At 45.0% G+C, this 19,156-nt stretch overlaps 1 protein-coding gene across 8 annotated transcripts in view; it reads right to left on the bottom strand.

Moving 5' to 3' along the window:
• Positions 1-19,156, bottom strand: part of TGFBR3 (transforming growth factor beta receptor 3) — a 206,569-nt gene that overhangs the window by 107,358 nt on the left and 80,055 nt on the right. For 6 of the 8 annotated variants that reach the window (XM_005542754.4, XM_005542755.4, XM_065518744.1 and 3 more), the window contains one exon: positions 9,816-10,000. The exons of the other annotated variants lie outside the window; for them this stretch is intronic. In XM_005542754.4, coding sequence (XP_005542811.3) covers positions 9,816-10,000 — 185 coding nt within the window. The remainder of the gene's footprint in view (positions 1-9,815; positions 10,001-19,156) is intronic. 8 annotated transcript variants of the gene reach the window in all.

Raw genomic sequence — 19,156 nt, 5'->3', positions numbered from 1 at the left:
GTGGGACTCAAGAGCTGGGGTGCTTCAGCCATCTGACTGGAGCTCCACTGGAGAAGCCCAGGCACAGTTTTCGGAGTTGTAACCAAGGAAGTGACAAGCAAAATCCTAAGAACAGACAAGCCACCTCAGGGAGAGGAGGCAGAGGAAAACAGAAAGCCAAGGGCTGTGCCTCAGTCAAGAACCCCTGAGGTCAGGCATACTTGCTCATGCCTGTAAGCTCAGCACTTTGGGAGTCCAAGGCCGGCAGATCAGTTGAGCTCTGGAGTTTGAGACCAGCCTGGGGAACATGGTGAAACCCCGTCTCTACAAAAAATGTAAAAATTAGCCGTGCGTGGTGGTGTGCGCCTCTAGTCCCAGCTACTCAAGAGGTTGAAGTGGGAGAATCGCTTGAGGCTGCAGTGAGCTGAGATCACACCACTACACTCCAGCCTGGGCGACAGAGCCAGACCCTGTCTCATGGAAAAAAAAAAAAAAAAGAAAAGAAAAAAAAAACCCTAAGAAGAAAGAGTGAGCAGCTGAGAAAGAAACAGAAAAGCAGATGGAAGGGTAGAATGAGAACCAGGAAACCAAGAGGGAAGTGCCAGAAAGGGAGTGCTTGACAGCACTGGAGGCTTCATAAGCTGGGGAGGAGAAAGAGTGGGGCAGGGAGATGTGTAGAAGCAGCTCTGCAACAGAAGTTGGTGTCCCCAGGGGCTAGTCCAGTGCTGGCACCAAGTTCTTGGTTATAGTGAACATGTCACCGCTACACCCTCTGGCCTGATCCCCCTAAGGTGTTAGGGCTAGGTGGACTCCAGGGACCCTCTAGTCCTAGCAGCCCTTGAGTTGTTCAAAGGGGCATCATCAAGGTCTCCCCAGAGATGAGCTCAGGCTGTAGAGAGGGAAGAAGGGAAACAAGGACGTACAGATGGTCACTCATTCCAGTGGAGCAGGGGAAGGAAAAGAGAAATAAGCTGACCCGAGGCATCAAAGGGGCCAAGTCATACATGGCCTCTTCATCGTGGAGGAAAGAAAAGTGGAATAATTAAACATGTGTCTAAATTTACACAGAAATATTTAGAAAACACCATGGAAGGAGTGATTGAAGGCAATACAATAAATACTTCTGCAGAATTTAAGTATTTAAATCAGCTATTAGCAGTTAAGTTTCCTTTTACTCTCAAACAGCATGTCAAGAAGCAGATAAGCAATGGCAAGGAGAAGGCTCAAGCTGGGAAACTGGAGACACTGCAGACACATGCACTGGGCCTTTGCCCAGTCCGCACATCTGCATCTCAGATTTGCAGACCTGCTCCTGACTTGGGTCCACTGCTTTTTTTTTTTTAATACTCTCCCAAAAGTTCTAAGAGCAAAATGTCACATTTTTAAATCAAAGCGTGCTCTTGTAAAAACATTGTCTAACAACACTTTCAGGAAATTATATAATTTTTTTTAAGTCAAGGGCAGTTACCATGGCAACAGTAGTACGGGTCAGGGTTCTAACCCTAACCTCCATAAAGACGAAACACCATACTGGCTGGAAAATGCTGCTGCTGGACAAATTTTAAAAGAGTTCGGCCGGGCACAGTGGCTCACGCCTGTAATCCCAGCACTTTGGGAGGCCAAGGCTGACAGATCACAAGGTCAAGAGATCGAGGACATCCTGGCCGACATGGTGAAACCCCGTCTCTACTAAAACTCTACTAAAAATACAAAAATTAGCTGGGTGTGGTGGCACACGCCTGTAGTCCCAGCTACTCAGGAAGCTGAGGCAGGAGAATCTCTTGAACCCAAGAGGCGGGGGTTGCAGTGAGCCGAGATCATGCCACTGTACTCCAGCCTGGGTGAGAGAGTGAAACTCGTCTCAAAAAAAAAAGGGGGGGGGTGTCAAGGCAGTCTTTTCTCTATCTGGGGGAAGAAGCAATAATGAGAGGTTTTTACAGTCTGTCCAGCCAGCATAGAATATAAATCGGCATTACCTCATTCTAAAAAGGCTGAGTCCAACCAGGCTCAGTCCCTCTGCTGGGGCAGGGGCTGTGCTTTCCTGGGGCAACATTACGGCATCTGGATATTACTATGACGAATGACAGGATTTAAGTGACATGACCGGCCTGCATCTTGGTAGGAATGCTTTAACTTCTTAGCCTTGTGTCCTGGTTTGTTTCCTAAACCCTGGTGTTTACTGTTACCTCTCTGATTTCTGCTTTTACTTTTTCTAAAAGTCCAAGACTGCATTTTTGGAGAGTTCCTATTTGAGAGTTAGCTGGAATTTTTGATTGAACATCTTGCCCCAAAGTGTCAGACATCATCCTTGACTAGTGTGACCAGTGCCAACTCTCGCTTGCATTGTCTGTTGCGACAGCAAGCAAATGCATTGCCTTGCTGTCCCTGACCCTGCTCCCCTTTCCAGGCCTGGATTGGCACCTTCACACGCCTAGCAGGGTGTTGTTGTTTAAATTGCATTGAGTGTCTTCAAGTAAAGGAGTAACTCTTTTTAAATGATGTGAGTGTCCTATTCATTCAGGCCCTCCAATCCTATGTGGACAGACAGGTTCAGTTGCCTTTGTAGGTAATGAAATGATTTCTATAGTAATACTCAAATAAATGGGGAAGGGAAGAAAGGAGAGAGGCAGTGGGCAGGTGGGGAGAGAAACAGAAAAAAAAAGAGAGAGAGAGAGAGAGAAATAGTACAGGCATGGGCCACATAACAATGCTTCAATCAACAAGGGACCACATATACGACAGTGGTCTCATAAGACTATAATACCATAATCTTCCTGTACCTTTTCGATGTTTAGGTATGTTTAGGTACACAAATTCTTACCATTGTGTTACAATTGCCTACAACATTCAGCATAGTAACATGCTGTGCACATTTGTAGCCTGGGAGCCATGGGCTATATACACCATATGGCCTAAGTGTGTAGTAGGACATACCATCTAGGTTTGTGTAACTACACTATGACATTTGCACAACACAATCCCCTAATGACACATTTCTCTGAACGTGTCTCTGTCATGAAGCAATGCATGATAGTATCTGTTATAGGTCTGGTGGGAAACTAAATGACCATTTCAGAGGTAATCTTTCCTGTCAGGCTGGGGTGATTTCCAGAACAGCCTCCTTTTAAACAAACACCAGGCAGTGCTTATATGCAGAATGTATCTGTTTAGAAACCAAATTTCACCGATATACCGTGTCTGTATGTGAGGGGTTTACTTTGACACTTGCTTAGTACATACCACATAAAAGATATCTCAAACATAAATAGCCCTGGGTTTTTTGTTTTTTCTGCATATGCACAGGACTAGCATTAGGAAGTCATTTATGAATAGCAGCAGGGTAAAAAATACCCCAGATAGAGAAAAGAATGTAGCTAGTTTAATGTTTTTGCTCTCACATCTGTACTCTCCCAAAATCCAGCCTTGAGATTTTATATCAGTTCTTTTACTGGTGTTGGGCAAGGCACACCTATTCCTCTCCAAAAACTGTTTTATCTGAATCTTGTTAATTAAGGGGGAAAAAGAGAAGAGGTGTTCATATATTAATATTGCGGAAATGGGGAAGGATTACATATAGATAAGTAGGTAGGTAAAGATCTCCAAAGTGGTGAATCTTTGAATTGCCAAATTCCTCAATGTAAGCAAAAAGATGTCAAAGCAGATGGCAAAGTCTGAATACTGAAGCTCTTGCATTTCATTCTTAGCAAGAAGAGTCAGTTAATGTGCTAGTTCTCTCCCACCACACAGTTAAAACAAGTTTGGATATAAGACGTAGTAAATTATAAGCAGAGGACAGGTGAGCTACTTGTGTGAAGGCAGCTGAAGGCCTGGGGGTGGCGGGAATGTTTAACTATGAAAACAGACAAGAACATAAAAGGCCCCTTGGTGGTGCCATTTAGCATGGGGATTAGCAGCCACATAGAGCACAATGGCTCCTGAGCTCAGCCCTGCATTTTATAATTACTGACATGTGGTGTGATAATCCTAAACCATGAAAGGGAAAAAAGGGACACTGCCACACACAGACCAACTTGATACTGCCCCAAAACTGCAAGGAAGGGAATCAAAAAGGACTCTAAGCACTGGAAAGAGTTATTACCAACCTATGCACAGAACCCAAACCCTCACTAACAGAGCTACTTGCTGGCTGTCTAACAAAGCAGACTAGCAGGTTCTGTAGCCCAGAACCAAGTAAGAGCTAATAGGAAAAGGACGACTGTCTGGAGTACGGGAAAAGCTTTGCAGCTTGCACTGTAGAATCCAACAGACACAACTCAGGGGCTGGCCCCGCAACTCACCATCTGGTTGAATAACCTCCCTAAGCCCAAGCATTCTCTTCTGCAAAAACAGTGACCATGACCACCAAGCCTCTGTTTCAGGCTGACAAGAAGACTGGCAGAACCAAACAAGTGCCTGGCAGGTGGCTGGCCCGCAGGAGACACGCAGTCTCCACCACTATGGCTGCTAGTATTGTCATTTGGGGGATGTGAGAGCTGTTAAGAGGCAAGTTGAGCAGTTAGCACTTGACAGTGTTTACTTCCTTCTCTTTCTCCCTACTGTGGTCTTTCCTGCCCTCAAAAAGAACCAAAAACAGGACAGCTTTATGCCAATCCTCAGAGAAGGTACAAAGTAAAAGTGATTTGGAGCCACATGTGTGATTAACCACACATCCCACTTGGCTTGCCTGCCAAAAAGTCTGGAGCCAAATTTCAAACACAATCATACCAACCACATTAACCCATATGGCTCACAAACTGCACTCTCCTCTTTCCCTTGGTCCTCATTCTGTATTTCTGCTTACATTGTTGGTATGCCTGTTGCTGGAAGCTCATCCCAAATCCTCTTTTGGAATGAGGCAGAGAAGCTCATAGGGTTCTGAGCTTTTTGACGGGTGAAGTTATTAAACCTGGCCCCTTTCCCGTGGTAATGGAGCCTCCCGATCCCCACTCCACCCCTACAGCCAGGCACTGGCACGCCCATTGCTCCTTAATGTCAAAACAAATACATAAATTTAAATGTCCATATCTTTTCTACACATATGTAATGGCTAACTAGGGACTTATCCTCAGCAGCTTTTCATAATAAGCAAGCAATTAGATAGGTCGGAAATAGAAAAGACACACCACCACATAAAAGCAGGTCACAAGTAAAAATTAGATGATAGGAAACAAAATTGTTGCCATTCCAGCAACTAATGAAAGTATGTTACTGTAAACAAGCCTCTGATGGTGCTGTAACCCTTCTCAGGAATCAGGAAACGCCCTGAGCAATTAAACTCGGAATTCTGACAGAAGGGGGAGGCTGCATTTTACCTCAAAGTCAGAGGGTACTAGGAGCTGGTTTTCATGGGGATGGAAACCATGACACTGGTCCTCACTTGCTCTAAAAGATAAATCTGATCTCTCAGCATTGTTTATGCTTTTCTGCTGTCCTCTGTTGCCAGAAAGTCGTTTTCCAGTTTCCTGTTCGCTTCCAAGGCTGTTGTTTCCGAAACCAATGATTACAAATGAGAGGTGTGTTCTCAGATGAAAAATACAATAGGTCTACTCTGACCCGAGGAGAACCCAGCAGGGAGGCCAATGACAAAACAGTGCTTTGGTACTGAGGGCTTTTTATGTACTGTTGTAACAAGTGTGTTTCTGATACAAATTCTCTGCTGGCCTATAAAGCTGTTCATCCAACTTAAACGTAACTGTCTCCCTGAATCTTGTCAACCTGCTGCAGTCACCACTCTCAGGTGTAGGCTCTGTCCCTTCCTCTACACAGGAAAATTAAAAATCTCTCCCCAGCTGAAGAACCTGGGAGGTAGGAATTTATTAACAGTAAAATATGAGAGATGGGGTGATTTATAATAGATCTTGCTACTGATCCGGAACCAGTAACAAGCCAAGGGGAAACGGGGCTGATTTAGTAATTCCCTCACATTTAAGGATGACATCATGAAAACCAACTACAGCAGTCTTCAGAGTCATAGTCAATTACGGCTTGGAGCCAGCACGGTCATTGTTTTGCTAATTTGTAAGTAACAGCACTTACCATTTCATTTTGAAAAACATTTGCCTTTAATATTTGGTAGAGGCCAAGCGTGGCGGCTCACACCTGTAATCCCAGCACTTTGGGAGGCTGAGGCGGACAGATCACTTGAGGAGTTTGAGAGCAGACTGGCCAACACGATGAAACTTAATCTCTACTAAAAATATAAAAAATTAGCCAGGCACGGTGGCACATGCCTGTAATCCCAGCTACTCAGATGGCTAAGGCATGAGAATTGCTTGAACCCAGGAGGTAGAGGTTGCAGTGAGCCGAAATCACACAACTGCACTCCAGCCTGGGTGACACAGCGAGACTCTGTCTCAAAAAAAAAAAAAAAAAAAAAAATTGATAGAGACTTCACAAAGGCTGCCTCTGCCCTCCTACTATTAGCCTCAAAACAGATCAGCTGTTATTTTTAGCATAGACTATATCATGGCATATCTACAAAAACCAAGTTATCCAATGAAAATAACAAAAAGCATTAGGTGAGTTTAAGTTGAAGGAGTAAGCAATCTTGATAAAGTGAATTGAGCCAAGGTAAACTTTATAGACTAATTAGCATGTCAGCAGGTCAAATGGTTTTCTTAAATAGTTTTATTGAGATACAATTCCCATACCATAAAATTCACCCACTTAAATTACAATTCAACAGTTTTTAGTATATTCACAGAGTTGTGCAACCATTAAAATTTTAGAACATTTTTGTCATCTTCTCCACTTCTGTTCTTTTTTTTTTTTTGAGATGGAATCTTGCTTTGTTGCCCAGGCTGGAGTGCAGCAGCACAATCTTGGCTCACTGCAACCTCCACCTCCTGGGTTCAAGTCATATTCCTGCCTCAGACTCCCAAGTAGCTAGGACTACAGGCACTCACCACCATGCCAGCTAATTTTTGCATTTTTAGTAGAGAAGGGGTTTCACCATGTTGGTTAGGCTAGTCTCAAACTCCTGACCTCAGGTGATCCACCTGCCTTGGCCTCCCAAAGTTCTAGGATTACAGGCGTGAGCCACCTTGCCCAGCCTCCACTATTTTTAAAAAACCTGTACCCATTAGCAGTCAACCTCCATTTCCTTCTTTCCCCTCTAGCCCTAAGCAATGACTAATTTACTTTGTCTCTATAAATTTCTGTATTCTGAACATTTCACATACAAGGAATCATATGATATGTGGTCTTTATGTCTGTCTTCTTTCATTTAGCGGATTTTCAAGGTTCATCCACGCTGTAGCACATATCAGTATGCCATCCTTTTTATTGCTCAATAACATTCCATTGTATGGATATACCACATTTTATTTACCCATTCATCAGAAAATGAACATTTGGGTTTTTCCACTTTGGGACTAATGCTGCCACGAACAGTCACAGACAAGTCTTCGTGTAGACATGTGTTTTCATTTCTCTCGGGTATATACCTAAGAGTGGAATTGCTGGGTCATGTGGTTCAAATGATTTTTAAAAACTGTTTGCACAGCTGTGGTAATGTTCTCCACAGTCATATGTCGAGAGAGTGAGCGATATTTAATCCTTATCCACACCCATCTTACCATCCACAGTCTTTCATTCTTTCGTCATACTGACCCTCATTCTGATGACATTCTCTACGCTCACTTTGTATATGCAAACTACTCTGAGGTCTGCCATATGTGAGCAAGGCAGAGCCAGATGGAATCTCCAAAAATCGGTTATCCCAAGATCTTGTGTTCAAACAGTATCGAACTACAACCATCTAATTCTTAAAGGTCTCTCTGTTGTCTACTCTCAAAAACATCTTCAAATCACTGGCCTCAAATCATACAGACACTATAAAAATATTGAAGGAGAATAATGTTCAGGTTTTTAAACAAGTTTGAGACTACCCTTAGTAGGCCCTCTTTCTTTTCTTCCTCACTGAACACACTATGTCCCTGAGGCCAGCTAATGTTATGTATCCTCAGTACTACCAGGTCCTAAAACGAATCCCATTTTGAATAACATAGTAACCAGGTGCAGGAGGGCTCTGCTGTCACTCCTTGAGGTATTTTTCTTTTGTTTCAGTAGTCTTATTCGAATTTGTTTTCAGAGTCAACAACAGTACTGCACAATTTAACATCAAGAATTTTCTGCTGTTGCTACTTCTGTAACAGCTTGCACTTTCTTTTCCCTCTGAGTTCCTCTGAGAGAAGCATATATAAAATGAGTAATTATCGCTGCTAAAGAACTGCTGGAGTCAGCAATGCTTCATAGGAGCTGCATTTCCTCCTCTCCTCCTTTCCCTCTCACCACAAACTCTCCCCCATCAGTTCAGAATTAAAGACACATTACTGGGATAAAGAAATCTGACCTGAAATATGAGTTGCAGCAACAATGGCAAGCAACCAAGAGTATTAACAATAATTTCCAATGCTGCTGGAAAGGTTAGATGATCTGTCTTTGAAATGAGCCAACTCTGCACACTTTCATGAGATTAAAATCAGCTTGCTTTTCCTTCTTAACATCTCGTGCTTCTCCTCTTCCTACCACCCCAAAAAGATGGGGTGACTGAGGCACATAAACAAGTGGCTCTGGAAATTAACTTGCTTGACCAGAAGGAAGCTCAAAGATAAATTCCATTCTGCATTACTTTTCCTATACTTCACTATGATCGGATTTTTTTGTGGTTTCTTTCTCCCTGGAGAGAGAATACCTGAGTGATAACATTTCTGACACACAGAAGCTTAAAAACAGAAGGAAAGCACTCTGTGTTATCTTGTTGGGAAATCTGTCCTCTTAAATGATGACCATTCACCCACAATCTAGGCCACTTTTGAGCCACAGGAAAGAGGAGGTCATTTCTCTCTGAAGATGATGACCTTGCGCAAATAAGTTTTCTGCACCTGTTTTGTCACCTGTAAAATGAGCATAATTGTAGGATTCATGGAGTTAGCGTATGAGTGCTTCGAACAGTGCTGGGCAGAGTAAATGCTGAGTAACTATGAGCATATATGTTTATCATCACCATCTCCGCTAATGTCACCGCCACCTTTGGGAAGCTGCCTAGATAGTGATAAGGAGCTATGCTCAGGGATTTTCAGGCAAGTACAAAGTACTGCCATCTTTATTCCAGAGTGTTCCCATTTCCCCTCATTCATCCTGCAGAAGCAATAAGCTCATATGACAAAGTAAAGAAAGAAGAAAGAGAGGACACAGGAGGAAATGGGAAAGACATTCCACAACAACAGAGAAATCGTACCTTATTTGGCTTCTCAAAATCATGTTTAAAAGATGAAATTATTATTATTTTTTGAAACAAGATCCCGCTCTATCTCCCAGGCTGGAGTGCAGTGGCAATCATGGCTCACTCCAGCCTCGATCTCCCAGGCTCAAGCAATCCTCTTGCCTCAGCCTCCCAAGTAGCTGGGACTACAGGTGCTCACCACCACACCCTGCTAATTTTCTTTTTAATTTTATTTTTAGTAGAGATAAGGTCTTGCTATGTTTCCCAGGCTGGTCTTGAACTCCTGAGCTCATGTGATCTTCCCACCTTGGCCTCTCAAAGTGCTGGGATTACAGGTGTGCACCACCACCATGCCTGGCCTAAAAGTTGAAATTCTTATGAACGTTTTTTTCCAATATGGAGGGCCAGGAAAGGGGGAGAGCCAACCAGTCTCTAGACAGAGAAATCCTAAAGTTGCCCAATCCAGAGAGCAGTTGGCATTTTAAATCTGCTCTCTTATGTTTATACACGAGCTTCTTTGTTGAATCCCAGAAGAGAAAAGGACTTCTGTCCAGAAAATCGTCTCTGCAGACTCGGTGGCAGTGGGCTGACAGCTGACACCTGCACCTACCTCTCTCTGCAGTTGGCCAGGCCCCTGGTCCGCGGTGCGGAGATTCAGGACATGCACCTCCTGCGGCAGCCCAGTCGTGCCTCTGCTGGCACAGCCTGACAAAACGGTGAAGCTCTCCATCAAGGCCTGGACAGGATGGGAGGCACTGACAGGTGACAATTCACACAGTGCACCAGGCTCTGGACCTGCCAAGGGAATCACAAACACAAGCCACTCAGAAACAGCAATTAATTCTGCCTCAAACGGGCAAGGGTGATCAAGCCACTGCCAACCCACCAGAGATGCCTTTCCAGGTAAACTGCTCCAAGACTAAGTGGCCAAAAAGCTAGCCGATCTTCTAAAATCCCAATCTCTTACATTTCTTTTGGATAATTTGGTGTGTATTTGATTTTTTAAATTCCCTTTGGGACTCACAAGTCATGAATGCATTCCTCTGGGTAGAGGACACTTTCCATTTAACATTTGTGTGCAATTCCTTCTTCCCTCTTGGTAGAAAATCAGAGATAAATAAAATAAATTGCTTAAAGTCCCAAAAATACTATACATAAATAATATTAAAATTGCACTTAACAAAAGTAAAGATACAGATCCTATCTTTTCAGAGCTTCCCTTTATTAGGGAAAGCAAAACAAACTTAAGAACAATACAGAGCAAGATGTAACATGTAGAGGCAATCAGGGCCAGAGCTGTACAGCAAAATTTGGGCCAGAGGTCAGAAAAAACCTCCCAAAAGAAGTAGAATCTGAGCAGAGCCTCAGATAGAAAAAGTAGAACCCTGGTCATATTTGGTTCCTGCTTCTTCATTCCCTCTTCCTCTAATCAATCAAGCCTTAAATCCTAAATCCATTCACTCCTCTCCATCTCTACTTCTTTACCGACCCTAGACAATTACAAACCTTCCTGAACAGAATCTGAGGACTCAAGCTCTGCATGCCACCTTCCACACAGGCACTGTCCACCTAACCTAGAGGCACTCAATGTTACGGGTGTTCCCAAAGCAAATGCCTGCTGCTGGCATCTCTGTGGGCAGTTCCTGTCCCTTCAGAACAGCTTCCCTACTGAATAAAGCCTAAGCTCCATCACAGAGCACAGGAGGCATTTCTTGATCTAGCCCCTTCCTATGTCTCACCCCTCCCCAGTCCACATCAACTTACTTAAAGGTCTCCAGACACACCAGGATGTTTCCCAGCTCCATGTCCTCATTCAAGCCTGCTTCCTTTACCCAAATTCCTCTTCCACTCTCACTCTGTTCCCACAACAAACGCCCCAAGCTGAGGAAGGCTCTCTTTCTCTGCCCTCCCGCAATTTATCTGCCTGTCTCCACTACTGCATTTACATGATAGCCACTGGGGTATACATCCATCTGTACTGGTCAAATGTGACCTCTCTGAGGGCTGTGCATGCTCATCTTTGTATCCTCAGCATTCATCTGCAGTGCCTGGCATATATGAGATGCTCAGAAAATGTTTGTTAAATGAATAAATGAATCATTGAGCTTTGAAAACAATGCCCCTTCTCAGATCAGTGAGTAGGGCACCATTCCAGGGACTTGGATTTGGCTGTAGGGAATATGGGAAACAGGCTGCTACAGCCCTGAAATCACTGCAGCCTCCTTTCACATTGGCTGGATTGATAGACACACACCCAGGGGAAGAAGGAACTAGATGCTTACTCCTCACACACTTCTGTGAGCTTGGTGCTATTGTCTCCATTCAATCACCCAAGAAACTGGGCTGAAACATACAATGCCCACTACACCACAACCTCCCAGATGGAACCCAGGTGAAAGGCCTGAATGTACTCCAGTTTGTTCTTCTTGACTTCTAAATAATAAAGGTACTCTCCAGGGTTGCAAACATAGTTCAGAACCAGCCAGTCTGCACCCAGAAGCAGACACCCTGCCTGGTGGGCCAAGTCTATTTCAGGACTCACAGAAATTATCTAGGCTGATAATAGCTATCTGGTCTGAAATGAAGTATGTGCCTTCTCAAATAGTCACTGCCACTCTCTGTACAGCTGGACTGTGGCCAGCTGCTTTCTGAGAAAGCATAAGGTGGTGAAGGAAGATGTTCCGAGAGCAGTAACAGGAGGTACTGACTGTATATTCCCTGGAACCCCTGGCGGGGTGCAGGGAAACCGTATGGGCAGGCACTCCCCCTGCTGCCCTCATCCTGCCCTCCTGGCCTCTCTGGCTTTCCCAGCTGCAGTGGGATGTCTGGTACACTTCACACCCAGAGTTTCAAGAAATTATCCTATTCCTACTCAATTCTGGGGACACTCACTGGCTACAGCTACCCACACTGGGAAACCCTTCTGAACTGGTTGCAGAGCCTCCTGCCACGAATTTACAATTATCACAAATTAAGCACAAATAAAATGCCTTTCAGTTCCATTCTCATATGTGTGCAAAGCTCTGAACAGGCTGAAAACACATCTGCAAAAAGACCTGCAATCTATTTGATCTGCCCTCCTCCTCATGATGCCACCATCACCCATTGAGATCTCCTTAAATCACCACACTGCTCACCTCCACACTGGGGCAGGGACGAAAACTCAATGGAAACAAATCAAATAATAAGGTATTCCCAAAGAGAGAGGGAATCGGTGCTGGGAAGCCTTCAGTGCTGAGTATGCGCGCTTCTGGCCTTAGAGTCTACAGTCTCTGTTTTGCCAGAGTCCAGAACAGAGCAAACACTCTCTTTAAGGGCTGGAGCTCTAGCTATGGGTTATATGAGTCAGTCCAAGGTCAAAGAAAAGAGAAAGCAATGCATGGGGCACACCCTGATCAAATGCCAGGACAGCAACTCTTTACAGAGACCCACAGGAGGCCAGGCGCAATGGCTCACGCCTGTAACACCAACAATTAGGAAGGCCAAGGCAGGCGTATCGCTTGAGCCCAGGAGTTCAAAACCAAACTGGGCAATATGATGAAACCCCGTCTCTACAAAAAAAAAAAAAAAATATATATATATATATATATATACACACACACATATATATATATACACACACACGCATATATATACAAATAGGCAGATATAGAATATAGACACAGACATTAGCAGTTGTGGTGGTGCACACATGTAGCCCCAGCTACTCAGGATGCTAAGGTGGGAGAATCACCTAAGCCCACGGAAGTCCAGGCTGCAGTGAGCCAAGCCGTGATCACACTACTGTACTCCAGCCTGGGTGACAGAGGGAGACCCTGTCTCAGAAAATAAAAATAAAAACGCAGAGACCTACTTGGCTCGATGTTTAAATACACTCAATAGTGTGTTCCTGACCATCTGACACAATAGAGTAGTAGCTGGTTTTCGAAGTTCCTCATAGAATTTTTTTCCCTCCAAGATTGAAAAAGAAAAAAAGCTACAACATATGCTCAAACTATCCTTACACCAAAAAAAGACAAAAAGAAAAAAAAAATCAGGAATTATCTACCACAATCCCAAGGGGTATATAAGAAATGGTATCTTTAACAGTTCAGCATACAACGTAATAAGAGATACTGCTCAGCCCCGTGCGGTGGCTCATATCGGTAACCCCAGCACTTTGGGAGGCCAAAGCGGGTGGATCACCTAAGGTCAGGAGTTCAAGACCAGCCTAGCCAACATGGTAAATCCTGTGTCTACTAAAAATACAAAAATTAGCTGGGCTTGGTGGCGTGTGCCTATAATCCTAGCTACTCAGGAGGCTGAGGCAGGAGAATCGCTTGAACCCGGGAGGTGGAGGTTGCAGTGAGCCAAGATTGCGCCATTGCACTCCAGCCTGGGTGACAAGAGCTAAACTCTATATCAAAAAAATATATAGAGAGAGAGAGAAAGAGAGAGACTGTTCCCATTTATTAAGTACCCACTATGCAATGCTAGGTGCTGCACATCCTTCTGACACATCGCAAGGAAGCAGCACTAACCCCATTTTAAAGAAAGCAAAGTAAGCTCAATGTGCTTAAGTAACTGTTTCAAGGTTTCCCCAGTCACCCAAAGCCTCAGACTTGGCCCTCCTTGGCTCTCTCTCTCAGGAGGCAGGGTCCTGAAGTGCCCGGCCTTGCAGTGATCAGGGCAAGAGAGATAATGGTGTCCGTGGAGATGGAGAGAAGGGGACAGAGTTGAGTGGCCAGAAGAGACTCTACTAGGTGAGGAGAGGGAAGGGGTGACCACCCATTGTACAGTGAACATCCAGCCCAAGGCCTGGGCTGTGCCAACACTTTCTGTGAAAATAAAAAAGTGGTCATAGATTTAGGGGTGAGATCTACCATTTTGTAATTTACTTTGAAATACCTCCCAAAAAATACGATGGAGAGATATTTGATAAAGCTTCTATTGCAAAATGCTAATTGTGGAATCTAAATGTTCCCTGTACAATGGTTTCAACATCTACACATGTTGAAATTTTTCATTAAAGAAAAGTTGGGAGAGAGGGGCAATGCTTATAAAAAAAATTAAGCCCAGAAATGCCTTAAGAAAGGTTCCTCAAAAAGTATGCCAGCATCATACTGCTGCTGAGAGAGCAAATGGGTATAATATTTCAGTGGTATCCAAGGCCCCACAAAAGGTACATATCCTTTGACCCAGCAACCTCCCGCTAGGATTTTATCCTGAAAAACATCACTGGATAAGTATGCAAAGGGTACAGAAAGTACAAGTGAAAAAAATTAAGACTTAAGGGAGGGGACAAAAAGTCCCTGTGAAAATGTCCAGGCTAGAGGATATAGGTTAAACTCTAAGTATGGTGTAGAATAGTCATCTCTTAAGAGAACAGACGCAGTGTAGGAGTCAGGAGAGAGGGTTTCCTTTGGGGAAAAAGAAAGCCTCTCTGGCCAAGAAAGGAAAGGAAAGAGGCAGTGTGACTGTATGAAGTTTTCCTTTGAATATCTTGGAGAGATGCTCTTCTGCCGCCAGCTGTTCCATCCCCACCTTCCAGGTAAAATGCCTGCCAGGCCTTCCTGGAGTGCACTATCCTTTTTCCATAGATTTTCTCAAACACATCCATGGGTTCAACTCCCATCTCTTTACAGAAACAACTCCAGGCCATCTCAGACTTACTTATTTTTTCCTTTTTTTTTCTTTTTTTTTTTTTTTTTTGAGACAGTCTCGCTTTGTTGTCCAGGCAGGAGTACAGTGGCACGATCTCAGCTCACTGCAACCACCACTCCCCAGGTTCAAGTGATTCTCGTGCCTCAGCCTCCCAGGTAGCTAGGATTACAGGCACCCGCCACCACACCCAGCTAATTTTCGTATTTTTAGTAGAGATGGGGTTTCATCATATTGGCCAGGCTGGTCTCGAACTCCTAACCTCATGTGATCCACCTGCATTGGGCTCTTGAAGTGCTGGGATTACAGGCGTAAGCCACCACACCCGGCCTATACTTCTTTTTCTAAGCTCCAGGCCTGAATATTCAACAGCTCCTTCACCATCTACTTTTGTCTCATGGACACCCAATCTCAACATGCAGAACTCAGCATCTTTACCCCTCGTGCCTGTTGTTCCTCCTTCATTCCCTCCCTAAGTAAATGGCACCAGCCTCCATCTACGTATACCTGGCACCAACCTGGGGGAAGTGCCCCAACATCACCCCTTCCCTCTCCTCACCCAATGGATTCTCTCCTTGGCCACTCAACTCTGACCCCCCTGCTCCATCTCCATGGGCACCATCATCTCTGGTTCCCTCATTACTGCAAGATGCTCTTAATTCTTACCTCCACCAAAATGTCTTCTACAGAGCAGCCAAATTGATCTGAAAAACTCAAGTCTGATCCTGCTTCTCTCTGCTTTAAAAGACTTACCACTCTATCTCTGCTGTCCAGATGAAGTCTCAAAACCTCAACATGACTTACAAGGCCCTCCAAGATCTGGCCCTGCTTCTTACCATGGCCCCGTCTCTCATTCCCCAGGCACTTGCTCCCCGTGTTTTGGCCATTCTGATGAAGCACAGAAGTGCTCGTTGTCTTCCTATAGCCATCGTTCTCCTTTCTCCAAGTGCCAGCTGGTCACACAGCCACCCAGAACGAAGGCCACGTTTCCCAATCTCGCTAGCAGCTGGCAGCTTCCTGTATGAAGTGAAGGTCAGTTCTTCTGCCATTTCCTTCTGACTGCTGGTTGGAACATGGATGTAACGGGCAGCACTAAAGCAAGCCTTTGTGGCCATGAGACAGAAGCAGCATGCTAAAGAGGGCACAGCAACTGAGAAGCCACCTGGGTACTTGATGAACATGGAGCCACGGGATCAGCTCTGAACTGCTTTTTTAAAAATAGGAAACAAATGTAAACTTTTTTCTTATTTAAGCCAATGTTATTTTGGGTTTTCTGATATTTGTAGCTTAACCTACCCTAATTAATGTACTTGCCTTCTTTTATTTCATCAGAAGTGCCAAACTTTGTCCCAAAGGAGCCTCTGAATAGCAAGGCTTCCTCCAGGAACACGTTCCCCGCTGCGTCTGTTCCTTCCCGCCACCATGGCATGACAAACTCCTGCTCATTCTACTGATCTCTCAAGGAAGCTCCCCAAACCTCCCTCGCTGTGTTAGATCTATATTTTTTCATACTCTCGTGGTACTCTCCGTTTCTCTCCACAGCACCTCCTGTGATTGGATGTACATAATTATTTGTGCAATTACTGGTTTCACATCTACACGCTCCCAAAGACTGCAAACACGACAAAAGAACAGAACCCAACCATTCTGCGTGCTGCTGCCTGCCTCACCCCGGAACAGTATCTGGCACACAGTAGGCACTCAATTATCGCTGAGAAATGGGAAAGAGCCATGGGGTGATGCATGCTGCATGGGCTTCATGACAATAAGGGACTGTCTGTCTCAGACTTCCTGCTTTCACTCTTTACCTGAGAGCCAAAGCCTCATTCTTATACTAAAAGGGGGAGGAAAAAAAACACCAACCATGAAATGAGGGAGGTGGCATTTCTGGTTGCTAAGAATCAAGTTCCAGTTGGGGCTTCCCCACCTTCAACTGTCACAGAATGCAGGAAACACAAATCTGTTTTTGTCTTCTCTTCCCGAACACTCTTCTGGCCAAGCCCCTCTCTCCAGGTGGCAGAACAATCCTCTATCTCTCCGTTGGCACACCACACCCCCAGCCTCATCCTGCCACTTCTGGGTCAGGCTCTAGCCTTCCTGTCCCCTTCCCTCTGCCACAGCCGGCTCATGAACTTGTCTCCCATCCTTCCCGCTTGGCCTCACAGTGGTTCCTTCCGCAATCTGTCCGCACAATGCCAGGGCCAGCTCCATTCAGGAAGGTTTCCACCTGGGAACAGCATGATCCACCCCACAGGCTCTAGCACACGTGCCTGAGTTAACACGGTGGCTCAGATTCTCACTTGACCACTATGGGGCCCGATACAGCACCTCCCGGCCACAAAGGCTTGGAAACCAGGAAAACATGCTCCGAAACCCCGTCTGACTCATCTGCTCACTTTTGTGGTGACCTGTGAGCTCTGGAGCTGCTACTGTCGGCCCTCACCGGCAGCCTCAAAAGGCTGGGAGTGTCTCCTGTGGCCACGGCTGAAAACCCACATCCCGTCTTCCCTACGCAATCTCTTCCCTGCAGTCAAGAGCCGAGTGAGCAACACGCTCTGATGATGCTCCTTATCAGCACAGCGAAAGCTGTTACCACGTAAGGATCAACCAGGGCGTAGACGATGAGGAAAGAACAGGCCTGAAAGCAACGATGCTCATAAGCACACACGTCTGCTCACTTCACACCATACTTTATCATGAAAAAGGCATGTTGCAGATACTTCATCCGAAGCCTCACAGAAACTCTGTAACCCACTATAAGATAAACTGTTGTTAGCCACACAGAGGTAGGATGTGTATTTCAGAAAAGTGCTTCCTGGCAGTAATGTACATATGGATTCACCTCCAGAGACAATCCTCACTGGTGCCTCCCAATCTGGATATTTCAGTTCATTGTGGGCATCTGGTATGTGCCGAGTCCAGGACTCCTTAAGGGTAACTACCAAAGAAATCTAACTTTTCCTCATACTCAAAGTGTGAGCTGAATTTAATCCTCCTCTGCTGGCTTACTCAAGAAATCTGATATCCTCAAAATCTTGCCGGGTGTTGTGTCTTGTTTGAACCGAAGTCAGGCTCTGCTCTTCTGTTTGGTACACTCTCCTCGGCCACCAGCACAGAGGCACAGCCCCCTTCACCCACAAGATGCTACTTCTACTGACAAAAACATTTACTGACCTGAAGACAGCACAAATTCAAACCAACTCTGCGGTGAGAAACTTCCTAGGTGGCCCAGACCACGGCCACACTGCCAAGGCCACTGCCAAACCAGCCTCCTTCACAAAGCAGGCCCTCACTGCTCGGCTACTCAGCAGCTGGGCCACCTGAGGCCACACTGCGAAGCACGTGGTAGCTCCCTGGGCCGCCGCCTTGTGTAAAAAGCTGGGGGTTAACTCTTCATATGTATGGTTACCACACCACTAGGGGCCACACATCTTGTACATGTTTCTGATCCTCACAATGCCACTGTGAAGACAGTGTTAATGCTGTCATTTTAGAGTGATGGGAAACTGGAGCTCAAGAGAGGCTAAGAAACACATCGGCAGGAAGGGGCAGTGGGGGATCTGAACCTGGGTCTCTGAGACTCCAGCTCCAGGCTCTTCCCCTGGCAGAGCGCCACCTGCCTCTGCCTTGCACTTTCCAGTTCCTCTCCTCAGTACTGGGTGAACAGAAGTATAGACCAAATGTAAACATTCATTCATGTCTACTAAAATAAAATAAACTGCTTGGTTCACACTTATCACCTTTGGTTGACTTAAAAGACTTCATAAACTTAATGAAACTCCTTTCTCATTTTACCAAATGCCCTCCTCCGTCCTTTTCACTAATGCTTGCTTATCTGGACACATGGGAAACGTTCCTAAGATCTCGCTATAACATCAATGTCTAAATTCCCAGTTTCACTTAAAGAAAAAAATCAAATGGACTCACCCTTTCATTATGTCCTTTAGCTGCAACACAGCATTCCAATCTCAGTTACAGAACCCCCACATCCCTGCTGGCGGTAGGCCAGCTCCAAAACTTGACAGAATGCAGACAAAGCATTTGGGAACAGATGCATTTGAGGCACACACTTTAAATTTAATCTGTGCCAAAAGAAATTACTAATACCACACCTCATGCAACACGGACAAAAATACTGGCGGAGGGGGGTAATGTTTTGGAGAAGACACAGTAAGTAATTTTCACATTTAATAAATGTGATCCTCGAGCATTCCAAATACCAATGCATACCAAGTTGACACAAACATCTGGTACCTATTCCACATAATTTTCAGCACTCTGATTCCCCATATCACCCAGGGTACTAATGAG

This window comes from Macaca fascicularis, chromosome 1, assembly GCF_037993035.2.
Source record: "Macaca fascicularis isolate 582-1 chromosome 1, T2T-MFA8v1.1".
Classification (NCBI taxonomy): domain Eukaryota; kingdom Metazoa; phylum Chordata; class Mammalia; order Primates; family Cercopithecidae; genus Macaca; species Macaca fascicularis.
This window is presented reverse-complemented; position numbering and strand designations above follow the sequence as displayed.